Source organism: Pleurodeles waltl, chromosome 8, assembly GCF_031143425.1.
Source record: "Pleurodeles waltl isolate 20211129_DDA chromosome 8, aPleWal1.hap1.20221129, whole genome shotgun sequence".
NCBI classification, from domain to species: Eukaryota; Metazoa; Chordata; class Amphibia; order Caudata; family Salamandridae; genus Pleurodeles; species Pleurodeles waltl.
This window is the reverse complement of record NC_090447.1, coordinates 1,359,062,579-1,359,089,368: the sequence shown is the minus strand read 5'-3', so window position 1 is coordinate 1,359,089,368 and position 26,790 is coordinate 1,359,062,579. Positions and strand designations below refer to the sequence as shown.

General features: G+C 45.0%; 1 protein-coding gene across 2 annotated transcripts in view; it reads left to right on the top strand.

The window, feature by feature from the left end:
• CEP126 (centrosomal protein 126) overlaps positions 1–26,790 on the top strand; it is a 304,423-nt gene that overhangs the window by 80,573 nt on the left and 197,060 nt on the right. For both annotated transcript variants that reach the window (XM_069202376.1, XM_069202377.1), the window contains exons 4-5: positions 4,191–4,290; positions 10,890–11,085. In XM_069202376.1, coding sequence (XP_069058477.1) covers positions 4,191–4,290; positions 10,890–11,085 — 296 coding nt within the window. The remainder of the gene's footprint in view (positions 1–4,190; positions 4,291–10,889; positions 11,086–26,790) is intronic.

Sequence of the window (26,790 nt, the reverse complement as noted above, 5' to 3'; positions counted from 1 at the left end):
GAAGCCTCGGGATTCCCTCTGCAGGCGGCGCTGTGGGGGCTCAGGGGGGACAGGTTTTGGTACTCACAGTATCAGAGTAGTCCTGGGGTCCCTCCTGAGGTGTTGGATCTCCACCAGCCGAGTCGGGGTCGCCGGGTGCAGTGTTGCAAGTCTCACGCTTCTTGCGGGGAGCTTGCAGGGTTCTTTCAAAGCTGCTGGAAACAAAGTTGCAGCCTTTCTTGGAGCAGGTCCGCTGTCCTCGGGAGTTTCTTGTCTTTTCGAAGCAGGGGCAGTCCTCAGAGGATGTCGAGGTCGCTGGTCCCTTTGGAAGGCGTCGCTGGAGCAGGATCTTTGGAAGGCAGGAGACAGGCCGGTGAGTTTCTGGAGCCAAGGCAGTTGTCGTCTTCTGGTCTTCCTCTGCAGGGGTTTTCAGCTAGGCAGTCCTTCTTCTTGTAGTTGCAGGAATCTAATTTTCTAGGGTTCAGGGTAGCCCTTAAATACTAAATTTAAGGGCGTGTTTAGGTCTGGGGGGTTAGTAGCCAATGGCTACTAGCCCTGAGGGTGGGTACACCCTCTTTGTGCCTCCTCCCAAGGGGAGGGGGTCACAATCCTAACCCTATTGGGGGAATCCTCCATCTGCAAGATGGAGGATTTCTAAAAGTCAGAGTCACCTCAGCTCAGGACACCTTAGGGGCTGTCCTGACTGGCCAGTGACTCCTCCTTGTTGCTTTCTTTGTTCCCTCCAGCCTTGCCGCCAAAAGTGGGGGCCGTGGCCAGAGGGGGCGGGCAACTCCACTAAGCTGGAGTGCCCTGCTGGGCTGTGACAAAGGGGTGAGCCTTTGAGGCTCACCGCCAGGTGTTACAGCTCCTGCCTGGGGGAGGTGTTAGCATCTCCACCCAGTGCAGGCTTTGTTACTGGCCTCAGAGTGACAAAGGCACTCTCCCCATGGGGCCAGCAACATGTCTCTGGTGTGGCAGGCTGCTGGAACTAGTCAGCCTACACAGACAGTCGGTTAAGTTTCAGGGGGCACCTCTAAGGTGCCCTCTGTGGTGTATTTTACAATAAAATGTACACTGGCATCAGTGTGCATTTATTGTGCTGAGAAGTTTGATACCAAACTTCCCAGTGTTCAGTGTAGCCATTATGGTGCTGTGGAGTTCGTGTTTGACAGACTCCCAGACCATATACTCTTATGGCTACCCTGCACTTACAATGTCTAAGGTTTTGTTTAGACACTGTAGGGGTACCATGCTCATGCACTGGTACCCTCACCTATGGTATAGTGCACCCTGCCTTAGGGCTGTAAGGCCTGCTAGAGGGGTGTCTTACCTATACTGCATAGGCAGTGAGAGGCTGGCATGGCACCCTGAGGGGAGTGCCATGTCGACTTACTCGTTTTGTCTTCACTAGCACACACAAGCTGGCAAGCAGTGTGTCTGTGCTGAGTGAGAGGTCTCCAGGGTGGCATAAGACATGCTGCAGCCCTTAGAGACCTTCCTTGGCATCAGGGCCCTTGGTACTAGAAGTACCAGTTACAAGGGACTTATCTGGATGCCAGGGTCTGCCAATTGTGGATACAAAAGTACAGGTTAGGGAAAGAACACTGGTGCTGGGGCCTGGTTAGCAGGCCTCAGCACACTTTCAATTGCAAACATAGCATCAGCAAAGGCAAAAAGTCAGGGGGCAACCATGCCAAGGAGGCATTTCCTTACAAGGAGCACGAAGCACCATCCAGTCCCACACCATAGCCCGGCCTACTGACGCCAACACCATCAACTCCAGTGTCATCACCAGGCATCCCTGCCTGCACCGTGGCCTGTGGACACCGCTCGTGAGGGTCACATGCTGGTTTGGGCCTACGGATGACAGCGCTTCAGCAATGACGACTTCACTGCCTGCACCGTGACCTGGTGACACCGCACATCGCACCGCTCCGCTTCACTCCGCAGCCCTGGTCACACCAACGTCGCTGGACAAGGCCACCGAGCTGCTGCCTGCACCATGACCTGTGGGCACCACACGTCGCATCGTCCTGCTTCACACCGCAGCCCTGACGGCATCAACACCAGTGCTCCTGACTCCATCAGCCCAGAGTTCGATCCGCAATGCGTGTGACTTCAAGGGCCCAACGACTCCCGCACCGACCCCGGAACCAACACAGCAATGCCAGCGATGCCACTCCCCGGAGCTCACAGCGAGGATCACGATGCCCTGGAATCCCAAAGTTACCGTTTTCGGGTCTTCCTGACACCATAGCTGGCCCGCGATACCGCAGCCAGCCTGAACTGTTAGTTTTGTTGATCACGATGCCGTGATAGCCCCAGGTGGAGCTAACGACTTCACGGAACTGTATTTTTGAGTAAATCTTGCAGAATTCATATTTTTATTACTGTATGTTGGATTTTTATAGTATTTGGTCTTGTTTTATATAGATAAATATTGACTATTTTTCTAAAACTGGGGTGGTGTCCTTTTGTAGTGTTTTCATTTATTACTGTGTGTTATGTGCAAATGCTTTACACATTGCTTCTGAGATAAGCCTGACTGCTCGTGCCAAGGGGTGAGCAGGGATTATCTGAGCAGGTAACTCCCTTAACCTGTCTAGAGTGAGGGTCCTTACTTGTACATGGTGCAAACTGACTGCCAACTAGATACCCCATTCCGAACACCTACTCAACTTAAGTGTAATACACTTGACCCAAAAATTTGATCCGAGGCAAATATTTTATTTAACAGTCACTTTTCTCTTCATTATCACTTATGAGCACCTTCAAATATGCGAGTCCAGCATGTCTGCTGTACAAAAATGTATTTTTTTCCGATTTAATAGACTCAACGTTTGCTCCATATGCAGTAAGATTCTAACCCACAGATAGGGTACATCTGACCCCTGACTTGTTTCTTGGTTCACCAATAGCATGGCCATCAGAGCGGGGGCAGGAATGTTTCTCAGTTCATGTATAAAAACTCACTTTTAATAAATGTATTACTGAAACATGATGTGGTAGTACTGTAATTTACATTCAGTACCTTTTCCATTGAAATAGCTGTAATGTTTCCCACTGGCATAGTTTTACTGATAAAACTATATACATACAATGATGTTGTGTGGAAATTGGGTTTCAGCAAAAATGTATAATTTGCACATCACAAAGTAAAGTGTTCTGATTCATTTTGTTTCTATTAAAATCTGTTTCCATCACACTTCAGAATTACGTGCTCTCCTACCTACTATTTTGTTAATATTTGTATAGTTCATTTACAAACTATTTAACTGTTGTGTGTTAGAAAACAAATCTGACATCCTGTAGTCTTTCATTTCACAATGCCTTGTCAGACAGTTCACTTTACAAAATCCTCTAACTTTGCAGTGAGAGAAAGAAAGTAAACACCAGTCTCCCACAGCAATTTGTAATAAGACATAAGCTGACATTTGACCTCTGTCTTTGAATGCATGGCAAATGTGGCAAGATTAAAAATAAGATTGAAAGGCATCTTTATTGTTCATTCACTTTCTGAATGAACAGAATACATGTTCTTTGCCAGCCCCAACTCTCTTGCCAGTAAGCACCAGTAGGCACTACAAATAGCTCGCCCTAATATAACCTGGCTCGGCATGCCGGTGGGCGAGTAGTTTTTTCGAGACCTGAATTGCGAAATACCATTCATTAATTGTGCATGTTGATTTGATGAACCAGGGCTGGGATTTCTATTCCATCATCACATGCAGGTAAGCAATTCCGTGGCAGGTTTGCCTAACTCCTAGCATCCTAGCAACTCCCATCCAGCCCAGCATAAGTCACTAGAGAAAGGATGAGATATACCTGCCAGTTTTGCTTTTCTTCAAAAGGTTACAGGTATAAGCACAAGGCACCACATTGAGTCTAACATGGATTTTGTACCTTTATCCTGATTTCTCTCTTATTTTCCATTTCCTGGAAAGTACCTTTTCATAAAAAGTGTCTGTGTGCATGTGTGTCGGTGTGTGTGTGTGTGCATGTGTGTGTAACAGCAGAGGTGTCAGTGTTGAGGTTTAATTATTGCAAATAATTTCCAATATTTTCCTTTTGCTAAAATATATTTTGGACTCTTGCTGGAAGGTACTCTAGATTCAAATCTATGACCTATGAACATATAATCTGCTGTCATCTATCATCTGTTGTCATGTATGTTTTTCAAAATGTCTTAACATCCCTCTCTCTGTATCTAGTCCACACAGAGCAGAGGAAACCAGTCCCAAGATTGGAAGATGCTCTTGAACAAATTCAAGGATCATTTTTTTCACCTGCAAACAGGTACTCCCCTACCAGGTAAGATAGTGAGAGTTGTTGTTACGTTTCTGCTTGTGATATTTAACAACAACAAAAGCGCTGTGGTTTTTAAATCTGTGTTCAGGAGTTATCTCTAAATGAGTGCATCCTCATAGTTTAACTTCAGCTAAAACCACATTAAGAAAAGTAAACTTATACCATGTATTTCTGTCTTCCACCTTTTACCTTAAACACGTCAGTTCTAAGTAACTTGCGCCTAAATTTGTCTACCAGACAAATGGAAGCAAGGTCAGTAGACATCTGGTTAAAAATCTCATGGTCGAACAATGACAAAAATTACCCTTTTTAACACACACCTTGCAGGCGGTATATTGCATTGCAAGCATCACAGATCCATTTCCCTGTGGGAATGGATCAAACACAGAAAAATATAGTGGTGTTGCAGTGATATTTAAGAATAACTTTCTCTGGAGATTTGTGTTTGTGAATAATATTCATTGGGTGTCCTGATAATAGCTCTACAACATAATTCAATAGATAAGTTGGGTCTGGTCTTATTTAGAGATTACTTCCCAATATTTTAAGTGACTTAGGGGGTCATTATAACCCTGGCGGTCTTTTTACTGCCAGGGTTAATGTGGTGGTATCAATGCCAACGAGCTGGCGGTGTATACTGCCACATTATGAGTGTGACGGGTTGGCTGCTGCCAACCCCCCACATCACCACTCATACCGCCATGGCGGTATGAACCGCTGGGCTTGAGATATTCATCTCTGCCCCGGAGGCCCACAGAGTACCGCCGGCGGCATAATGAGTCAGCCTACCACCATTGTTTCCACAGCGTTAGCAACTCCAGGACAACTATGCAGGTTTTGCCTACTGGTGACAGGGAAATCCTTCCCTGTCACTGATAGGCGGCTCTCCCACCCCCTCCCCAACAAGTACCCAACCCTTCTTCTACTCCCCATTCAAACTCCCCCGCCCATTTAAACACACACACACACCATCCTCCCAATTCAAATACACACCCCCACCCGATTCATTCACAAACACCCCCACACCTCCATACTCACACACACCAGCAGACACAATACCCATTCGTGCACACACAGACCCCCAGCCAAACGCACACACAGCCACACACACACTCACATCACCCCGCTTCCCCCACCCCTCCTACAGTCACAGCACCTCTCACCCCACACCCTCCTCCCCACATACAAACACACAGACACCCACACGCAGCACGCATACACCCATTCACCTACACTTCTATGCATGCATTCACTCATGCATATAAACACGCATTCAGACATGCATTCCTACAGACATCCAAACACCCATTCAGGCATGCATGCACACTGGCATGCAGACAGTCACTCACTTTCATACACACATTCACTCACACGCATACAACCACGCATACCCCACAAACATGCATACACACAGGAAGACACCACACACTCACACAAAACACCCCCACCCTACAACCCCCCCCTCCCTTGTCAGACCCTGACTTACCTTGTCCGGCGAGGAGGTTGTTCAGGAGGGAAGGGACGCTGCCACTGCCAGCAGCACCCCACCAGCAGGATACCGCCAGGCTTTACTAATGGCTGTAATACGGCTGGCGGAGTCCTACTGGCGGGTGGTGCTGGTGGTAGCAGTGCCAAGGCACCACCGTCCACCAGCATGGCTACTGCAAGATTTTTGCCCTTATTGTGGTGGAAGACCACCTGCACTGGTGGTCTTCTGGCACCCTTGACATCAGCGGTATTCTGAGAACACCGCTGATGTTAAATTGAGGGCCTTACTTTCCTGATTGGATCAGGTACTTATTTTTAGTTTAACACATTTAAATGAGCAGAAAATAGATTCCTTTGTGACAGCAATATTTGGTAATCCATGTTCTTTAAATTTTGTGCAGTATGTGAGAAGCCGTCTCATAAACCAGGTCACACTCAACCTATTTTTTTTGCTCAACCAATGGGTTGCAAGTAGGGAAAGGCATTCCAGATTTATGGACAGATCATTATTTTTCTGAATTTAGATTATGTGAAATCTTCTAAAGAAGTTTCTTCCATCACACTCAAATTTTGACAAACCCTCATGAGCGCTTACCTAATTAGAATGCTGAGCGGAATTGACTTGCTGTGTTTAACCAAACTGCATGAGAGATATAAGGCTTATGCCAAAGGAGATAAAGCACTTAAAGGGAAATGCATAAAATGTAAATGTTTCCTTTTTTTTTTTACAAAAGTTAAGATTGTTGCTACCAAACCTTGAAAAGAAGTGGCACTGAGTGCATGATCCTGAAGCTTAATTTGTTTATCTGCATTGAATGGGCATGTTTCCTCATATTATTAAAAATTAAAGAAAATATGTACACGTCTAAGATTCTGATGTTAAAATATTTCACCTGCAAAGTTTTCTAAATTTTAGAAGTAATTCTAAGGTATCATCTGGTTATTTTCAATTATGGTAGTGGAGATTGGGACACATCTTTTAATAATCACTAGTTGGAAACTGGTTACAGAGGCTATGGAAGAGTTGAAGGACTCTGGCTTTCTAAGGAATTTATTAAAAGGCACACTAAGTTCCTCTGAGATGATGAGGAATGTAGAGTGTTGTGGAAAAGGATGATGAGGTTAGAAATGTTAGTTGGAGAAGAGGAAGTAGGAAAATGGATAGTCTTTATCTTAGATGAGTTGAGAATGATGGATTGCAGAGCCATCAGATGTGGAATTATTATAACTGAATTGGTTTATTTGGTTTACACGTGTGTGAAAAAGGAAAGAGAATAGGACATTTTAGGTCATTTGCACTGGAGTGATATGAAATGCTGAAGGACAATGTTCAAAATGGGATCTTTAGTTGGCAGGGGTTTGCACTCTATCCAAGTAGTGATCCTAACTCTAGTCAGGCTAAGGGGGTTCACTCAGCTAAGATAACCTCTGCTCACCCCTTGGTAGGTTGGCATGAGCAGACAGCCTTATCTCAGAGGCAATGTATAAAGTATTTGTACACACAGTGAAAACACCACAAATGTACTCCACACCATTTTAGAAAAATAGCCATTATTTATCTGAGTAAAACAAGACCAAAATAACAAAAATCCTACATACACAAGTAAAGATACAATTTTTCAAAGATTAAATCCTAGTATAGCTCTTAGAAACACAATAGCTCGAATTGAGGCTATCACGGCATCTTTACGGAGTCGCTGCCAGCAGTCTGACACCATTTTCAAGGGAGTACAGACGGGTCACTGAGTTGCACGGACCCCGGGTACAGTATTTTGGAAAACAATGAGGAAACAAAGACGCTACACGGAGTCGGGGAGATGAGGCGTTGCTGGAGCCGGTGCATCATTGGTTCCTTACTGCTACTGGGGAGGTGAGGCATCAGTTTCTTACTGCTAGGTAAGACAGTGAGGCGTTGGTTCCTTACGCTTGTGGGGAGGTGATGCGGCATTGGTGGCAAGGCATTGGTTCCTTATGACAAAACGGGGTCAATGAATCAGCAATTCAAGATGCAAGGCATCGACTTTGCGGTGTCGCAAGCACACCATGGAGCCACAGGTGCTGCAGCGGAGTCAGGTGTCACAGACGTTGCTGACATGGCAAGGTGATCATTTCTTATTACGAGTTGTGTATGTGATTTGTGTACTGTCATAGTATGGCGATCCTGATTGGTAGATGAGTGTTGTGAGTGATAACTATTGTGTTTTTACCAAGTTAAGTAGAATATAAAGCAGTGGTGAACGCATACTGTGTATTGAATTTTATAGTGTGAACAAACCTTTTTATCTGTGTCACTAAGAGTGCTGCCTGCAGGGCCCTCTTGTGTAAAGTTCAGGTGTTAAGTGAAATGCCCAGAGCCTTGATATCCTCTGGGTATGCCAAGTGCATATATAGTGTATGTTTAATACGCTAGCAGTAGTGGGACTCTGTGTGTTAGTGAGTCTGAGCACTGAATCCATTGGGATCAAATATAGATGTCCCTGGTTTGTCATGACACATGATGGAAAATGGGGACAGCGCCCCCAGACAGTGGAAATGCATTGTCTGCATTCCTGAAGCTGGAAGGTGGAGAACAAGACACTGAAATGAAGAGGATAAGGACGTGGCTACCTGTGGACATTCTAGAAAGACTTTCGATAGCTAGGGGCTGCTGATCAGTTCTTTCTCAGTACTACCATTCAGTTATTGGAACTGTTGAGGGTGAGACTGCAATTTGTGTTGTGCAGGGTAAGGATGTTTCTAGGTCAGGCCTGCCCTTTTCTCATACCCTAATTGCTGCTTCAGAAAGGATGCTAATAGCCAGGTGCAGAGACCCCCCCTTTATTGTGCCCCCGTTGGGGGTGATCCACTTTGAAGTCAGCCCCAACACTACTTGCTGCAAGTTGGATAACTACACAAAGACTGTGTCTGGAGAGCAGCCTGAGACAAACATTTGAAAAGGTAACCACCCCAGACCTGTTTTGATGAGTGAGATAGTGAATCCACATCCCCTGTCCAGAATGTGTGTGTAAAGGCAGGAACCAAACCACTAAACTTTATTTCAGGTCCCCGTCTTTCATAACCAGAGTAGGGAGTGCTCCACAGAATCACAAAGTACTGCGGTGTGACCAGGACATGTGTCTACTTGACAGCCAATCATTCCTAGGTGAGTGGACAGCCCCTCCAGTCTGCACTTTCTGCTTGAGTTGAAGGTGTGTGTAGTGCCTAGAAGTCTGTTTGCCTGCTGAAAGAAATTAGAAGTCTGGCTGACCTTGGAGCAGGAGAGACTCTACAGCAGGAGAAATCCAGCAGGTTCCCCCGACGGAGGGACTCGTAGTGAAAGCTGACCATCTGCAACCACGAAACCCGAGGCTTTCAGAAGTTTCCTGGCAGTGAACACAACAGCCCGGTCAGGGTTGCAACAGCCTAGTAATTGTATCGACCCAACTGAGCTCCAGTGTGCCATTGTTATTATGTCAGCTCGGACGGAGTTGCAATTGCCTTTGTAAACAATTACAACTTTTCCTGTGGTTTTATCAGCCCCCCGGAGCCCGTACCTTCTTCAGTGTCAGAAAACAGCCCAAGCGGGCTGCATCCATCTCCCCGGATTGATAGGGTTGCAGTTGGGTCCACACATACACAGAAGTGCCAGGGCTAATCGGCGTTGGACTCAACCCAGTGGCTGTGTATGAAGAGACCCAGGTCAAGCCTGGCCTTTTCAGCGCTTCCAAGGACTGTCTCTAACTACTGTGTCCTTGTCTGCAGAGGGCAAACTAAGTTACAGGATCCATGCTAGTCGAACACAAAACGCTTGGAGGCTAACTTCCTACGCACTACACCCCTAGGGGCAGGAACAGTGGTACACATGAATCGATTGTGCATCTCATATATGGAACACCAGAATCTGCACCTGAGACTAATTAATGAGTCTTCCATAATTGCTGGCAGTGACAAGCTTGTCAGGGTCATCTGTATAGGAGATAGCATGAGGGGAATTAACCAGAGTATCGCCACAAGGAAGAATCGCTGCTCTGTACGCTGGACTGAATTGTGTTGTAGTTAGTACTACTGTGAAATTAAAAACTGTTCTCTGTTTTAAAAATACGAGCACTGTGATTGGAATTGACGTTATTATGCTTTCATTGATTGTTGAGTTCTGAGCCTGTACCCACTCCCATTCCACCTCCCTGAGAAGCCAGTGAATGCTTGCCCTTCCTACCTTGTGATTTGTGAGTCAAGTGCAGAAAAGGTTGTACTTGGCCCAAGGCACCACTGACAAATGACAGCTACATTGGTTGGGACCCAGTAGCCTCCGTCTGCCCTGTGGGCCCCTGAACGGGGTTGGGCAGGGATGTGATGGATACAGAAGATGTGCAAGAAAGGGAAGTGTGGTGGGAGAGAAGAGTGGAAATGTTGTGGTAGGAAAAAGAGGCAATGGGATAGCAGGGTGAAAGGGGAATTGGAGAAAGTCCAGCGAGACAGACAGGACTTTGAGGGGAAGGCCACAGCTGGGTGGAGGGGATTGGAGATAGTGGTGAGGAAGGAGGCCTTCAGATTCTAAGGGGAAAGAGGTGGGGATAAAAGGGGGTAGGAAATGAGGGTAAAGTAGGAGACTGTAGGAGCAAAGAGGAGAAGGGGAGAGGAAGCAGGATTTGCTATGAGAGAGGGCTTTGTGTGACACAGTGGTGGAGGGTGGGGTGTAGAGTAATGAGTGAGAGGAGTGAGTGGGTGACAGAAGATGGTGGTAGTAGGGGATTAGAGGAGGTAGTAGGTGTTGAAGCTGCAGGAAGATATGTGAAAGGGAGAAGGGGAGGAGGCAGTGAGAGTCGGGGCACAGTGGGAGTTATTTGGAGGCAATAAATGGGGAGTGGGTTAGGAGTGTTAACAGATAGGTTAAAGACGAAAACAAAGAAAGAGGGAAGGAGGTAGGACAGTCTGATCATGATGAAGGCACAGTATCATGGATGTCGTTGTGCAGTCCAAATGTAAACGCATTGCAGTAATATGCCTGGTTTTACCCTTGGAAACCGCCTGCACATTTATAGAATTTTGAATAATCTCTACATTGTATGTTTCACAATTGTGAAATGCGAAAATTAACATGCATATAAATTATTTTGCATTTTTTTCCTTTCAAGAACTGTAGACTCTCCCCCCGCTACTATCCTTTTAAATGGTTCCTGGTTTCAGAAACATGCGCCATCAAATGAAGACTATGATAAAATAATACAGGAAAACGTTGGAGTAAACTTTCACAATAACCAGATTTTCTTCAAGCAACACCTAGTGGAAGCTCAGCGTCTCTTAGAAGATCAGCAGTTTAACAACTTACAGGTATGCCAGCCACATTTATTAACTCCTCTCAGACCCATACAACACCGTTATTGTTTTAATGAACGAAGTGATACCGAAAAAATGTGTACGTTCGTACCGACAGTGTTTTCATACGATAACACTAGGGGTCGCTAAATATATTCGAATTAATCATATCCTAACTGTGCAAGACTTTAGGGCCATATGCTACTGTGTAAAAAATAAATATGCTCATCCAAATGTAATATATTGCAAAAAGTGCTTGGAGCATTACTTAGCTCATTTACGAAGCAGCACATGTCTGCTTGACGTCATTTAACTTGATTGCTTTTTTAAAGTCAGCGTGGCACACTCAATTTCCTTTACAGTATTTAAAAGAGAAAAATAATATTCACAAAATAGTAAGTTTACACGTGAATCTACTAATGGTCCAAGGTACTAGCTAAATCATGTAAAAACGCTAACTTAGAATGCCTTATCTGAGATCCAGTGCGTAAGACGACAGTGGGATACAATGCAAGCAGAAAACAACGACCAGTCCCAAGTTGTGCACTAGTAACAGACATAGTTGTGGTGCTGTGGTTTCCTCAAACCGTTTGGGCATAGTGCCGCTGTTCCCGGTGCATTAATGATACATACAACCCTGCTGAGAACTGTCTGTGACACTGATGTAAGAAACACAAAATGATTTTTTCAAATTATGGCTGGTATTTTTGCAACCGGGGTGGAAAACCATGAGGCTCGCAGTCCGACCTACCTCTTCAATATTCTTGTTAGTTATCACAGTGATCCTGGTCCCTATGTCTGATCGCTTTTAAAATATTTTTAATACAACCCATGCTGCAATTAAAAAAAAAAGTTGAACTCTTTTTATGAATGGGTTACCAACCCAACTTGGACTTTGGTACGTTTTCAGTGTTGTTTTGCCACTATTTCTGTCCTAAACTGTTGATGCATATGGGTCGAAACGCTGTTTGGAGGGGACTTCTACAAGAAGCCCCGTCCATATAGTGACTAAATATCCATTTCTAAACCCACTTTTGGAGTCTCAAAAAAGTTACCAGCTTACTACATTGTAAAAATCATTTTTTGCAGTTACAAACTCCAAATTTAAGCATTGTGGCTACAAAAATGCTTTCTACATCTGGCCCTGTCTTTTTTGTCTTACTCTGCATTTTTCTTTCCCCTAGACTAATGAAGAATTGGTAAGCAGTAATTTTTCATCCAAAATCTTTCTAAGCATCACCACCATAATCATAATTAGCACACACAATGCAGTGACCTCACCCTTGATGTGACAGATGCAATTACAAATGTCATAATAACCTTACAGATTACATATCACATCACCACTAATACTATGGCTGTAGTATTATTTGTCGGTTTGAGAATGTGTTGTAATTTAATGTGATTGTGCTTTTACGTGTTGTTACTTTTGGTGTAAATGTGGGATCAAACGCATTGTATTTGATGTGCAAGTTATGGTTTGCCTGGTCGTTGTGAGAGTTATTGTTATTGCAAAACTAACCATAACAGGTGAAATTCAGTGAGTTGTAACCATAACATCATTTTAACTGTTTATTTTAAAGTGAATTTCAGAGCTTCTTTACTTTAGGGTGTTATAACTAATCTTAACCATAACTTCATTTTAACTGAAGATTTTTTTGTCTATGGCTTTCTGGGGTTTTATGATGACATACTACCAACCCCTGCTGTGTATATTCTTTGGCCATGCACACTGGGGGGGGGGGGGGGAGGGGCAAAAGGCCTAGTCTATGGCTAGTCCCTGTGCTTAATCTTTTCAAGCAGTCAAGTCCTCTTAGCACAGGCTGCTACTCTATGCAGCAGGGGGTTCAGCTAGGCCATTCACAAAACCCACCGCAGACTACTAAACGACCTTTCTGTTCCTAGTAATTAGCAACAAGATTTTTTTTAATGTATTAGTCCTAGAAGAATCCTTAGTTTGTGTGTGTGTTTTTTAATCTTTGTTGATTGTTTTGAGTTTATGGGGTTTTATAACTGTACTATACCTGTAGCGGCAAACAACTATTTTCAAACTTTGTGGAAACCAATTTCTTCTTAATTGTTTAATGTTTTCCAGTGCTTCTACATTTTCTCATTATTGGATTTTGTTCCCCACACCAAATATTGATTTTGGTCTGCATGTAGTTCAAGGCTAACATGCTCAGTTGTTTTGGTTTTCACTTTTCTTCTGCGCCTTCTTAGTGACACTCTCTGGTATTCTTATATAATGGGTCTTGTCGCTGCACTGCTGTTGCAGGAATTGTGTAGACTCCTCATGTTTGGCTTTGTGGTACCTGTGTAAGGTAGATGGTCTGAAAAAAGTATGATAATCTTTGCCCTCTACTCAGCTTTGAATATCACCCTTTGGGCCTTCAGCAATTTTTCTCCAACTGCATAGGCGAAGAACACCCGAACTCTGACGATCTTCTCAGCCTCCACAGCATCCCCTGTGTGTATTACTCCCTCATTTGCTTGCTGTGAAGCAAAAGGTCCTCCAATGTCCTTATCACCAGAGTCAGGCGTGGTGGTGACCTCCAAATCTGTATTATCTCTAAATATTAATTGTTCTGCTGTTTGGAAAGAATATGTATGACTCCTTTTGCTATGGGACAGGCACTTTTTCATGCCCTTTAAAATGTCAAAATATGTGGGGGCTCTGCTGGGGTCCGCAGACTTAAAGGCAGCCGTGTTCTAATTGCTCTAATCTACATCGACTGGGTACAAATTGCAACAGCTTGTGGGAGACACTCTTGTCATGGTGCTCCAACACTTACGTTAGGCATTCCATTTATTCGGGTCTGGGTGTGGAAGTGAGGTCCATGGGTATGGAAAAGGCAGTCAGCACAGATCTGCATTCTTCTGTGATGGTGACAGAAGAGGGTGCTCAGGTGAAATGCTATTGATGAACCCCATCTTCAGTTGGGCTGGGAAGTCTCTAGATCCTGAGGTTGATGAAGGTTGGCTTCAGGTACACTCCCTGGGCAGACTGTTTTTTCTGGGCTGCTCCTACCCCAGTCTTGACTGCTAGGCTTCTCCTCAGGTAGACCATGTGTGCAGAGCCAGACAGACGTGCAACACGTACAACTTCTCCAGCAAAAAATGAAGCTTTCAAAACTATTTCCATCCTCTCTGGGAGACTGACTACCAGCCCTGCACTATAGCAGTTCTTCTGGTACTCTTCAGGGTTCTATCATCCTTGGGTGGCGAAACAACTTGAAACTGGAACAAAGTGGGAAGATTTGGGTTCAATTTCCACGCTTAGTTTCCGGATAGGTGATGTGTATCCATGTTCTAGACTTCATGTACAGTTTTGGGGTGGTTCCTTTCCATTACTTCATCTTCATCCTACAGTGCTGGCAATTCTTTATGCAAGGTGATGGCTCTAATGGTGGGTAGTGATGATACCGGCTGCAAGCTGGCATTCCTGTATCATGAGTACAATGATTGTGAAGCTCAGTTGCTTGTTGTTATTAGATATGCTGACTGGGCCACTCGAGGGAAGAGAATCGACCCACTCCTTGCCTAGTCCTAGTATTTTCCTCTAACAAATTAATCTTCTGGCTCACTCCAATTATAATATAATCTACCAAATGGTAGTGCTTAACAAGGAATAAATAGCAATTCCCAGCTAAATATGTCACATATAATTTCTAAGTTAGCTGTGTCTCATTTCCGCCACACTTCAATGTCTGGGTCCACTATCTGCACAAGCTGTATCAGCACCTCCATCTATGCCATGTTAAAACCAGGCATAATCAAAAATGCATTCCACTCACCATAGCATACATGCACAATGAACATGGAGTTCTGCTGGCGGGCACCATACATGCAAAACACACTTGACTAAAGGACGGGATGTCAGTGCAGGGTCTGTGCATGATCACGAGTGGAGCTTTACACAAGCGGGCTGATGGGCATTACCTTCTGATTTGGAACAGGAAATAATGCCTGTCCAGATACTAAGAATTTAAAGGAGAATGCTGCCACAACCACTTCTTGTACGTTTCTCTAGGACACAGACTGTAATCTTTTATTGCTCCAGGGGTATGGTTTTGGTGCTCCACACCTAACCAGCAGTGCAAGGGAAAATTATGGGGCACCCTCGCAGAATGTGAAGAGGAGCCCCTGAGTCTCTCATATTTCATAGATATTCAGAAGTCTTAGGCTTAATGCTTCACTGAAGGACTGAGGGGGTCCTAAAGGCTGGTGGGCCCCCTGTGCTACAAGGGCTGCAGCGGCATGTCTTACACCACTGCACATAACCTCAGTTACTAGTCCCCAGTGGGGCTGCAGCAGCATGACTTACACCACTACACTTAACCTCAGTTCCAGGCTCTGGATCTTAAGGACAATTTTGGGCCTAGCTCTTAACACACACGCACGTTGTTGTGTGTTTTGAGCCTAAAAAACCTCAGGATACCAGATTCACTTGCAGTTGGGCAGTTGAGGGAAGAGGAGAAATTTTGTTAACAAAGCAGGGGACATTCCTCTCCCACAAAGAGAATGTTGATTGAGCTCTGTCTGTAGCTGGGGTTGGACGTGGGTGGGGGGGACCCAGGAACAAGTCTGTTCTGCAACACAGCCATTTCTCAAGGTTACTTTACTGGATGGGTTTTCCAGCCAGTTGAATCAAATCCATTGATCCTGCACCCAGTAACTCCAGGTGCGGCAACAAAAGCACACACTCATGATTCTTATTCCTACAGGCCTTCAATGGTTTACATTGTACACACATGCTCCTGATCATTTAACTATTAGAACAACTTTCAATGTTACAAAACAAGCATTTGGTTAAATAAAAAAACACTAAACTCTTCATTATAAGTATCTCATAAATCCTGATTCTGACAGACCCAGGATTTTCTACCTGAATCGGGATTATGAGTTGTGAGGGAATACTAAACTCCAGAATTGTCTGAGCTTATTTTTTCCATCAAAATATCTGACCTATTATATATTCGCAGAAAAAAATGCCCGAAATAAGAGCAAAAATGTGGCAACTGGTGGGCAAACACTGATTCCTGTGGTCGTGTCCTATTCCTCAGGATAAAACTCATAATCCTGTGATAACAGCGCTGCAAGAACTTTGCGGACCCTGGGGGTACCGATGTGGTTTAACTGGAACACAGTTTGTCCACAGCACATTTCTTTGTTTCAATATACTGTATGCGTGTTCACTATCAACTTTTGCCTTCACAAGGAAGTTTCCTTTGATAGCAAGGTTCAGGCTGAGGTTAACGATGCACTCCAGAGGAAACACCAAGCTAAGAAGTTAATAGTTAACAGTAGAACAGAGAGCCACACAGATCGTGGAGATGTTTTTTCAGCTGGGTTGGACGTCTTGCAATAATATTCACCTTTTTAAGAGCATGTATTCTTTGACCACATATCGTGCATGCCGTAAAATCGTGCTTGCAAATAAGCTACCAGTGCCAAAAAGACAGATGATAGTGAGTACCCAATTGCCAGTTAATAAGTTCAAAACGCCAAATGTAAACTACTTGTGAATCTTTTGTGTTCAGGAAATACAATTCATGTTTTTCGTTATGGAACTCCAAAAAGATTAGTTATTGTTTAACTATTAACATGTAAAAATTGACTAGCAATTCAGGACGAAGGCATGCATTTGCGTTAGGATTTTGATGTCTGTGTAAACCGTGGGAATAAATGTAGGTTTGTTTTACAAACATCATTGAAAACCCACTTTGGAATTTCTAGTTACATATGTGTACATTTTTGAGGATGGTTTCATAATTGTTTTAATGTTTGAAGAGTCGTAGATAAACGGAATACTTTGTTGACTTATGGCCAGTATTGACTTCCCTTACATTTTTACTGCGTCTTACCTTTTGTGATAAAGTCCATCCTTGCCTGCTTTATGAGGGGACAGTTGAGTAATATAATAAATAAAGTACCCCCATTCCACAAATGATACGGATACTGCAAGTCATCTCGGATTTCCATAACCTTATAAAGTACTTTGGCCTCCAGCCTTGTTCCTCTATGTGATAATGGAAGTATTCAGAGACTTACAAAATCCCTTATAAAGGACTGCAGAGGGTACTTTTTCTAATTTATCTCACAGTGGGTGTTTACACTGTCTAGATATATTTAGGTCAGAGTTTCCATAGGAAGAGCATTTTTTGTTTTGCTAATACCTTTGGGGCCACTTGACGAATATTTATGAAACAATCCAACAAAAAGTAAAAAAGTTCGTCCACCTCAGATCCTTTCTGGAAAGTTTCAGAGTGATCCATCAAGCAGGGTCTGAGAAAAATGGGGGGTTCCAAAACATAAATAGTGTCATTGAACTTGTCTTGAGTGACGTAATATGTGAGGTCATAAGCAGTGCATGGTGCAAGTTATAGTTAGCCCAGCAAACGATAACTGGAACATTTCAGTGTATGTTTTCTTTCTAGTGCTACTTGTTATTACAAGACCTTACTATAAGGTCACTTTAACCTTTGGCTTTTTCAAAGGTTTTTTACTTTTTCAGTGCATTTATAGGTTTTTAGTGTACTTTTGTGATACTGTGGGGGTGTGGAAATTAACCTACATATGCATCCCTTTCACAGTCACCCATCTCCACTCTGCAGAGGCACCCATGGATGTAAAAAGATATATAAGGGGAGGTGTAAAGATCCTTCGATCAATAGCTTGATATCCATGGAGCAATCAGTCTAAGGTTTCCGTTGGCTCTCCCGGCAGACCCATCACAGTTCACACACACTGACCCTCCCTTTGGCAAATAGATTGCTGTTATATTTGTAGTGGAGTAATCTGTGTGTCAAATGCTAAATAACCTCTTTAGTATCTCCCTTCGGCATCATCAGTTCTCCTATCAATAAATCCTCCTCCTCCTTCCCTCTGGCCCACACCCCTCCACTTTGCCCTCCTGTATTTCACAGTTTGAGAGTGGGCTTGTGCAAAAACATTTTGCTCTGAGGCTTGACATTACAAAATTTGAAGACCCATACTCTAGGCTGCCTTGGCATTGTTACATATCAGAGCAGATATTTCAGAAACTTTTGGCCAGATGCGTAGGCGTGAAAGCAGGATATAGGAACTTTTGCAAGCTAAATGGCCTAAATTAGGTCTGCTGTCAATTGCCAGCCATGGCGCCCAGCATGCTACTGTAGGCCTGGAGACCTTTTACCCTGTAATCCAAAAGGGAGAGGAATCAAGTTCCAAATGGAGGGATATTCCACACAATGTAATTCCCAGAAAATGAAAAGAGAGATATGACCAAATTATTGTTTGTCATGGAAACAGAATGGCTTAAGGTTAACTAAGATGTAGACCAGTTTTTTCGGCTTCATTCAGGGTTAAGCTCCCATGTGTGTTTTTTCGGCTTCATTCAGGGTTAAGTTCCCATGTGTGTGGTGGGGGAAGGGGTGCAACAGGCAATTGTGCCCAGTTTTCCACCCCATGGGGACTTCCATATTACAGAATGGGTCCTAGGGACTTGTTCGATGGCCACTTTTGTGATACCAATTGAGAGGGTGCTCATTTTGTGCTCTCGTGTGATCACAAAGATCATCATCTCACTTGCATGGTGCAAGACCCCATGGAAATGAGAAAACGCTTTTGTGCTTTTGCCTGCACTGCATTACAATTGTGTGTTTGGAGGAAAACACGGTTTTGAGAAATACACAGTGTGTGCCACATAGGAAGTGATGCACAATTAGTGTGCCCCCCTGATGGCATCTTTCAGGATGGTTCACAGGAGACCCCTGGTATCCCCATGCAGTTAGGTGTAGTAACACACTATGCCAGCCTGCAGGGGATCAACTGCTGTAAAACCCACCCTGTCCCCATCCTTTGAAACACCGACAAGCGTTTTCAAACCAGCAGTTCATCTTTCACTTCTGCCCTACCCCCAGTGCACGTGCCATTTGTTGGATGAGGATGCACGAGGCGTAGACTTGGACTTTGCATTATATTCCTGCAATAAGCCCCCTGCTGTTCTTGACAGATGGTTCATTATTTCCGAGTTCAAAATCAGGCCCGTGTTTTTTCTAACCTATAACGTTAGCGAGACAGCCAAATAATGGATCGGATTATTTGGCGAAGCCCTCTTTTATTACATAAACGCTGTCGTGATCATTGCATTCCACAGTACCAATATATACAACACCTTTACTTTTATTGCTTCTCTACAGCAAATGCCCTTGAATTTAACACGAACGCTCCTTTTTCTTTTGTTGTCAATCTTTGTTTATGTTCTCTTCCTACGTTCTGCGAGTTAATATTTTACACTTGGTCTTCTGCTACACAAGCAGCGTTTTGGTTTTACCCTAAGTGGTGAACACACAGTACTACTCCGAAAAATCGGTCCAGTTATTAGCAGAAAGGTACAAAAATCGCATTATTTGAAGAGACAAAATAATGCTTTATAGGCAGAAGACGACATTTGCAATAGTGATTGGCTAGGAACATGCCCCAAAACAATAACTGGTGGAAGCAACGATGAACAGCGAGCTGTTCCTAGCCATGAACTTTTGTCCCTTTCATCCAGCATGAGTCATATTTAGCAACTGTAGCACAATCCACTTAAATGGATCAGAGTTTATATCCAGTGTTTCTGCAAACTACAAGATCAGCCAAGTTTCTTTGTAATATGTTTACAGTATGTTGAAAACTTGTCAGTAGTGGAGTCAGGAATTCACTGTGTTACTTGCTTATGTCCTTGAGCAAAGATGTTCTCTTCTCATTGCTCATTTGCTCAGTTTAACACAATTCGCAAATGTCATCAACACATTTTTAGTGTGAACTAGTTTCTGTGGACTGCAAATAGATTTCTAATTTGATCGGAGATCTTATTGTTTATTAGTTTTCCTGTATGCGCTTGTACATATCGTGATTATTTTTACTTTATTTTTTTCTTGTTCTTAAAAATCATCCCTCAAAAGGCGAGATAATATTTTTTTTTAGTGAAGGTCTGGTATGGAAACCAGAGAGAATCAGTACTCTTCATTTCTTTTCAATAACTCCACTGACGTTCCAATCTATACGACAAGGCATACATATACGACCTTAGCTTAAAAATAAAAAATATATGAAGATTAAACATGATAATGTCCTTAACGGGGAAGAATTAAGAATTTACTAAAATGTAAATGAACCAGCAAACATGCACTGTCTGTTATCCTTAATGCAGAATGTTCCAATCAGAACTGTAAGACTTTCAGTTTCCATTCTGCTGGCAGGGCAGGTCCTGACTGATGAACGCCCAGCAGACTATTTACATATAACTTGTAAAGCTGGTTTACTCTAGGCTGTGATTCCCTGCAGTTGCTTTTCACCATCATAGATATGATTCGTTGTTTCCCGAGCCTCAACACTATTCATCATTGTTTGAGGCCCAACGCTACCTTACAGCAGGAGCAAATGTGCTGCCTGAAAGGGAGCACCAGTCACCTTCTGCAGAACACTGACATACCTCTTGAGTTTAAGAAAGCACATTAGTTGGCTGTCACTATGAGCATAGGAACAACACAAAGGAACCTCAATATATGATTTCTAGTTTCGGGAGGGGGTAAAAAGGCCATCACAACCAACAAAAAAAACTACAAAAACTCTTGTTTAGTCAGAAAAGGAAGGGGTTGGGAGGAGGCTAACAATATTGGTCCCTGGACCAGCCCTGTGGTGCTGGTACCCAAGGTTATGAGGAGCAAAGCCACATGGAGGTGTCGAAGGCAGTGCCATGTGCTACGAGCCGTTATAAAGCTGCACTGATCTGGATAAATGAGTGTGGAAAGGATACGTTTAAGGTGGGTGGCCAACAGAGAGGCAAATATTTCGACCTTGCCATTAATGAGGGAAATTGGACGATAGCACAGGAGGTGGAGGGTGCTGTTTCTTTGGGATGACTACTATAGTGACCACATCCAGTTCGAACTGAAAGGCGCCACTCTGTTCAACCTCCTAAAAGAGGGCCAAGAGGTGAGGAATCAGAATATCTTGAAGTTTGGTGTAATACTCTGCGTTGAAGACGTGCAGGCCATGGGTCGTCCCAGAGGCAACCACAGAGATGACTGCACCAACTTCACCAGCCATCAATGGCTCGTCAAGCATCTGAGTCTCCCAGCAGGGCAGCTTCTGGAGGGGCATGTCAGTAAGAAATTGAGAAATTGAGAGGCTGGGCTGGGATCCTTTAAGGGGGGATGCCATGTAGATGCGGCTGTAATAGTGCACAAACTCATTAGCTAAGTCGAGGAGCGATAAGCCATTCCAGAGTCAACCACTGTTTCAGGAATGATCCTATTTGCATGCGGGTTGGAGGCCAGCCACTATAGGAGCTTTCCATTATTACCCCCCAGCCATAGATTCTGGCTGTCGTGGCATGCCACAGGTGTTTTGCAGCCTCTAGCGAGTGGAGATGGATCTCTCTGCGAACAAGGCTCAACTGCAGAGGGACCTCACCTATAAGGTTGGTAGGTAAATCTCTTTTCAGTCGGAGGGCATGGGCCTCCTCCTGGGTAATGTGGAGGGATCGGGCGCGTTCCATCGCTTGAAAACGCTCCTTGGCATAACCCATGATAATCGCTTTGCTAGCTGCCCATAGGGTAGCAGTCAAACTGACAAACCCATCAATGCACTGGAAGTATGCCTGCAGGTCCTTGCAAACGGCCTGAGTATAAGCTTTGTCTTGGAGGTACCAAGCATTGAGGCACTGCATGGGCTTCCTTTGGTGGTGCCTAGATGAAAGAGGAAAGGTGCATGGTCAGATATCCTGCGAGAGAGGATCTGGATGCTTGAGATCACACGGCAATCTAATGCTGGCATAAAGATGAGAAAAGTCTGTTTCAGTGCATCTGTTCGAGTGGTTCCTAGGGATGATGTTCTCGGCCATAAATCTGGTCCCTTTCACCCATGTAAAAATGAGGCCTTTGCAAGAAGAACCAGATTAGGTGGATACAAATAAATGGATCATTTGAGGATCTAATCAAGATCATGCCAAACATGATAACAGCTCTGAGTTGGTGGTCACAATCAGACCATCTTTCCAAAGGCCTCAAGTTCCTGCCTCAAATACCCAACTATGTCATAGCCATTCAATGCTCAACAAGTTCTTCTTTCCTTGGGGAAAGCTGGCACTGGAACTCTTTGTGACAAGCGAGAGCTACAAATGCCAGTTCTATTCAAGTTGGCATCTAGGGTCGTGGAGGAATGCATTTTGGATCAGATGGTTCAGGATCTATGCATACACCTTTCCCCCAATACCTATGATACAATGGTTGTCAGCAAAATGAAAGTGGTGCAGTGTCATGTCATCCTGATAGCCTCCAGGTGGCCCAGACAACATTGGTTCATGGAGCTTCTCCTACAATCGGAGTCCACCCACATTTACCTGCAACCATCCTGAGCACTCTTAATGATGTGCCAAGGCCAGATCCTTCATCCAGACCCACCTTCTCTCCACATATGTGCATAGCTCCTGACTTCCATGAATTAGAACGCCTAAATATTCCTCAGGGCTGCAGGGACATTATCTCAAAGGCAAGGGCAGATGCCACACTAAAACATACAGGCTCAAATGGAAACGTGTCCGCCTATTGTGCTAGAAAATCCAACTTACATCCTCTACAGGCTTCACCTAAGCAGATACTAATCTACCTTCTCTCACTAGCTCACTCAGGGCTGGTTCATGCATCTAGAAAGGTGCATCTTTCTGCAATATCAAATATAGATGCTCATCACATTCCTTCCCATTGTGCTCAAGAAGAATCTTTAAACAATTTATAAAAGGATTGCTCAGAGTCTTTCCTCCAGTAAGGGCTCCTCCTTCGGACTGGCACCTGGACATAGTTCTGTCTCAGCTCATGAATGGTCTGTTCTAACCCATACACAGAGCAGACCTCAGCTTCCCACGTGGAAGGTCGTACTGCTCCTAGCGCTGACTTCCACCAAAATGATAAGCGAGATACAGGCTTTTACACACAAAGCTCTACACTACGATATTCCATAATTTCTCGAACAAAAGCTGACAATATCAGGAGCAGGCAACTGCCTTACAAATTGAACTCCAGAGAATCATAAAGATAGTCCTACTCTCATTCTGTCTCAAGAATATGGAACTCTCATCCACCTGAGATTTATATAAACCCTTCACATCTCAAGACCCTCTCTTGCACTTTACGGGCAATTCTGTAATTCTCAGAGCCAATCCCAGGTTTGTCCCCAGTGTCCCTTCAGATTTTCATCTCAATGAATCTATAATATTACGAACTTTCTTCTAAAATCTGACATCCCCAGCAGAGAGATCTCTGCATATACTAGATAAAAAAAGATGTCTGAAATTCAACTTAAATTGCATGAAACAAGTCAGGAGGACTGGACAACTGTTGGTCTTGTATGGACACACGCATAAGAGTGCACCAGTCACGAAAGTAACCATCAATTGATGGCTCTCAGCCTCAATCCAGTTCTGACACCCAAAGGCTGGTAAGCCACTGGCAGCTAAAACCAAGGCACACTCAACTATGGCGGATTCCACATCAACTGCCTTTTTTGCTGGAGTGCCTCTGAAGGAAATATGTTGGCTGTGACTTGGAAGAATGTGCATTCACCCACACAGCATTATTGCCTGGAGCATCTTTTTGTTTCATGCGTTTGCTTATGTATTTCTGCAAATTATAAGTATGTGACATGTCTATATAATTGCATATGGGCATTTTCTATCTATATTTTGTTACCCACCATCTGCAATTTGTGCTCATGCTATAAAATGTATACAAACAAAGTAACTGCTTGCTATTCAAGCATGTGAATGTATGAAAGATCCAATAATGGAGAAGAAATTAGTTACTTATCTGTAACTGTAGTTCTGATGGATACAACTACCTGTGGATTCCTCACCTAATGATTCCTCACCTAATGAATACTCCCATGGCGCCAGCATTCGACGAAAATCTTCTTCCTAGCTTCTGCACGTCGACGAGGACGTCACAGTTGCCCACGCAATGCCGTCTGACGTCATACAGGCAATAAGAGGTCCTCGCCGACATGCCGACGTCAGTTCCCTTTTTTCCGTGCCATTCGAAACGGTTATCTTCGAGGGAGCTACTGTTGCTTTCGAAGTTACAGTGTGTTTTTCTGCTGCGTGTTTTTTCTCTGAGGTTACTATGTCTCAGAGGAAGTCTGGTTTCAAGCCCTGTCGGGAGTGTGGGGGCAAGATGTCCGTTACAGACCCACATTCGGACTGCTTGTGGTGCTTAAGTTCCGACCACGACGTAGCTACATGTTGTTCATGCCAACACATGAATCCGAAAAAACCCTGAAGGAGCGTGAAGCCAAACTCTTCATGGCGAAGTCGAAGAGAAAGGAGAAGAGGCATCATAGAAAGTCCTCCTCGCCGAGGTCTCATCGGCGTCATCAAGAATCCCGGCGCCGTCGGGACTCACAACGCCATTCGAGCAAGGAGAGGTCTCGATCGAGGTCGCCATCGGCTCGGCGTCGGAAGACTTGGGAGGTCAGTCCCACAGTCACTCCACATCCATCGACGCCGTTGCCTTCTCCGGCTTCGCCGACTTCGCCTGGGCAGACGTCTTCAGTGGTTGAGGTGCCACGGCCTCAGGTGTTCTCTCCGGCGTCGCAGATGTCGAGGCCGGCGTCGGGGTCGCCTTCGATCCAGGCACCCCAGTATCCGGCTTTCCCGGCCCCTGGAGCCGATAATACCTCATTTTTAAATGCGATGTTCACCATCTTCCAACAGATGGCTCCAGGCAGTGCTCCGACTGGTCCTTCGGGCCCGTTGGCATTCAGCTTGGGTGCTCCGGCCCACACCCTTCATGCCCTTTCTCCCCTTGGGGAATGTGGGCTCGTCGCCGGTGTCGGCTCCGGTGGCTCCAGGGGTTTCGGCCCCAAAGGCTTCAGCTCCATCGTCTTCGGGGTTTCGACCAGTGACCCCGTCAGGACCATCTGAGACTCCGAGACGCACCTCTCTTCATCCGGCTCCTAGCTCGGCGTCGAAGCTTCCTGTGGCGCCTGACATGGCGTCGGATCGATCCGGCGATCGGCGCCGTTCCTCGACTTCGGCAGACACCATGTCGACGCCGCGTATTGAGGAAAGGTTACATTCTAGGAGACGTGCTCTCCGTCTCTTGGAGGAACAGGAATATCAACGGGTCCTGGAAGAAGGTGAAATTGAGGATTCTGAAGGTCTTCATGGACTGGATACAGCTAGTGTCCTTGATACTTCCCCTGAGTGGGACTTGTCATCTCCAGGGGAGTATACTGAGGAGGCAGCCACTTTTCATGCTGTAGTAAGGAAGGCGGCTAACTTCCTTGAACTGCCTTTGGCGGTGGCTGAGGCGAAACAAAATTTACTGACTGAGGTCCTGCATCCGGCCTCTACTGCGGCAGAGCCTCTTTTACCATTCAACAAGGCTTTGCTTGAACCGGCATTGGAGGTCTGGAAGAAGCCGGTATCTTCCTCGGCTGCTAATAGATCTGTGGCCAGGAGGTATCGGGCTGCACCATCTGACCCTGGCTTTCTGTCCAGACACCCTAAGCCGGAGAGCTTGGTGGTCCAGGCTTCCTGCTTTGCTAGATCTGCGCCTGGATCTTTTCCAACAGTGCCGGGGGACAGAGACTCTAAAAAGTTGGACTCACAGTCGAAGAAATTATTTTAGTCTTGTAGCATGGCGCTGAAGTCCACCAACACTACATGTATCTTGGGGAGGTACATCTATGCTCTTATGGACGAGATAACATCATCGCATACGGAGCTTCCTCAAGGACTCTTGAATATCGTGTCGTATGCTCAGGCTGCTGCAACCCAGGTTATCCAATCTGGGTTGGATACAACTGACTCAGTGGCTAGAGCAATGGGCACGGCGGTGGTTGCGAGGAGACAGGCTTGGCTTCGCAACTCAGGGTTTTCTTCGGACGTGCAGTCAACCCTGTTGGACCTCCCGTTTGATGGGGACAAACTTTTTGGTGCCAAAGCGGATTCGGCCTTGGAGAGGTTTAAAGAAAGCAGGGCCACGGCCAAGTCATTAGGACTGCAAGCCGCTTCTTCTGCCTCCTCCAGGTTTTTTTAGGAGGTTTCGAGGATTTGGTCGTGGCTCATCCTCCTCTTCCTTTCGGGGGAGATTCCAACAACCTACCTCCTCTCTCACCTTTAGATCAATTAGAGGGAGGGGTAGGGTCCGAACCAGGGGAGCCTCTCAGCAGCACTCTGCCTCTTCCTCGTCCTCTGGAGGGGTGCAGCAGGGGAAGCAGCCTTAGGCTTCCACCAATTCCCACTCACTCCTCTCCTGTAGGGGGAAGGTTACTGCATTTTCTTCACAAGAGGGAAGTTATCACATCAGACACCTGGGTTACCAGCATTGTGGGAAAAGGCTACACCCTTCCCTTTTGGGAGTTTCCGCCCCCCATCCCGCCCCGCCCATCTTATTGTTCGAAAGAACACCTCCTGTTGTTAGAGCAGGAGGTTCAGTCCTCCTTTCAAAGGGCACGGTGGAGTTGGTTCCAGAGCAGGAAAAGGGTCAAGGTTGTTACTCAAGGTACTTCCTGATTCCCAAGAAGGATGGTCGATTGCGACCAATCCTGGACCTGAGGATTTTGAATTGGTTCTTCAAACAGGAAAAGTTCAAGATGCTGACCCTAGCTCAGGTGCTTTTGGCGTTGAACAAGGGAGATTGGATGGTGTCTGTCGACTTGCAGGATGCTTACTTTCACATCCCGATTCTCAAG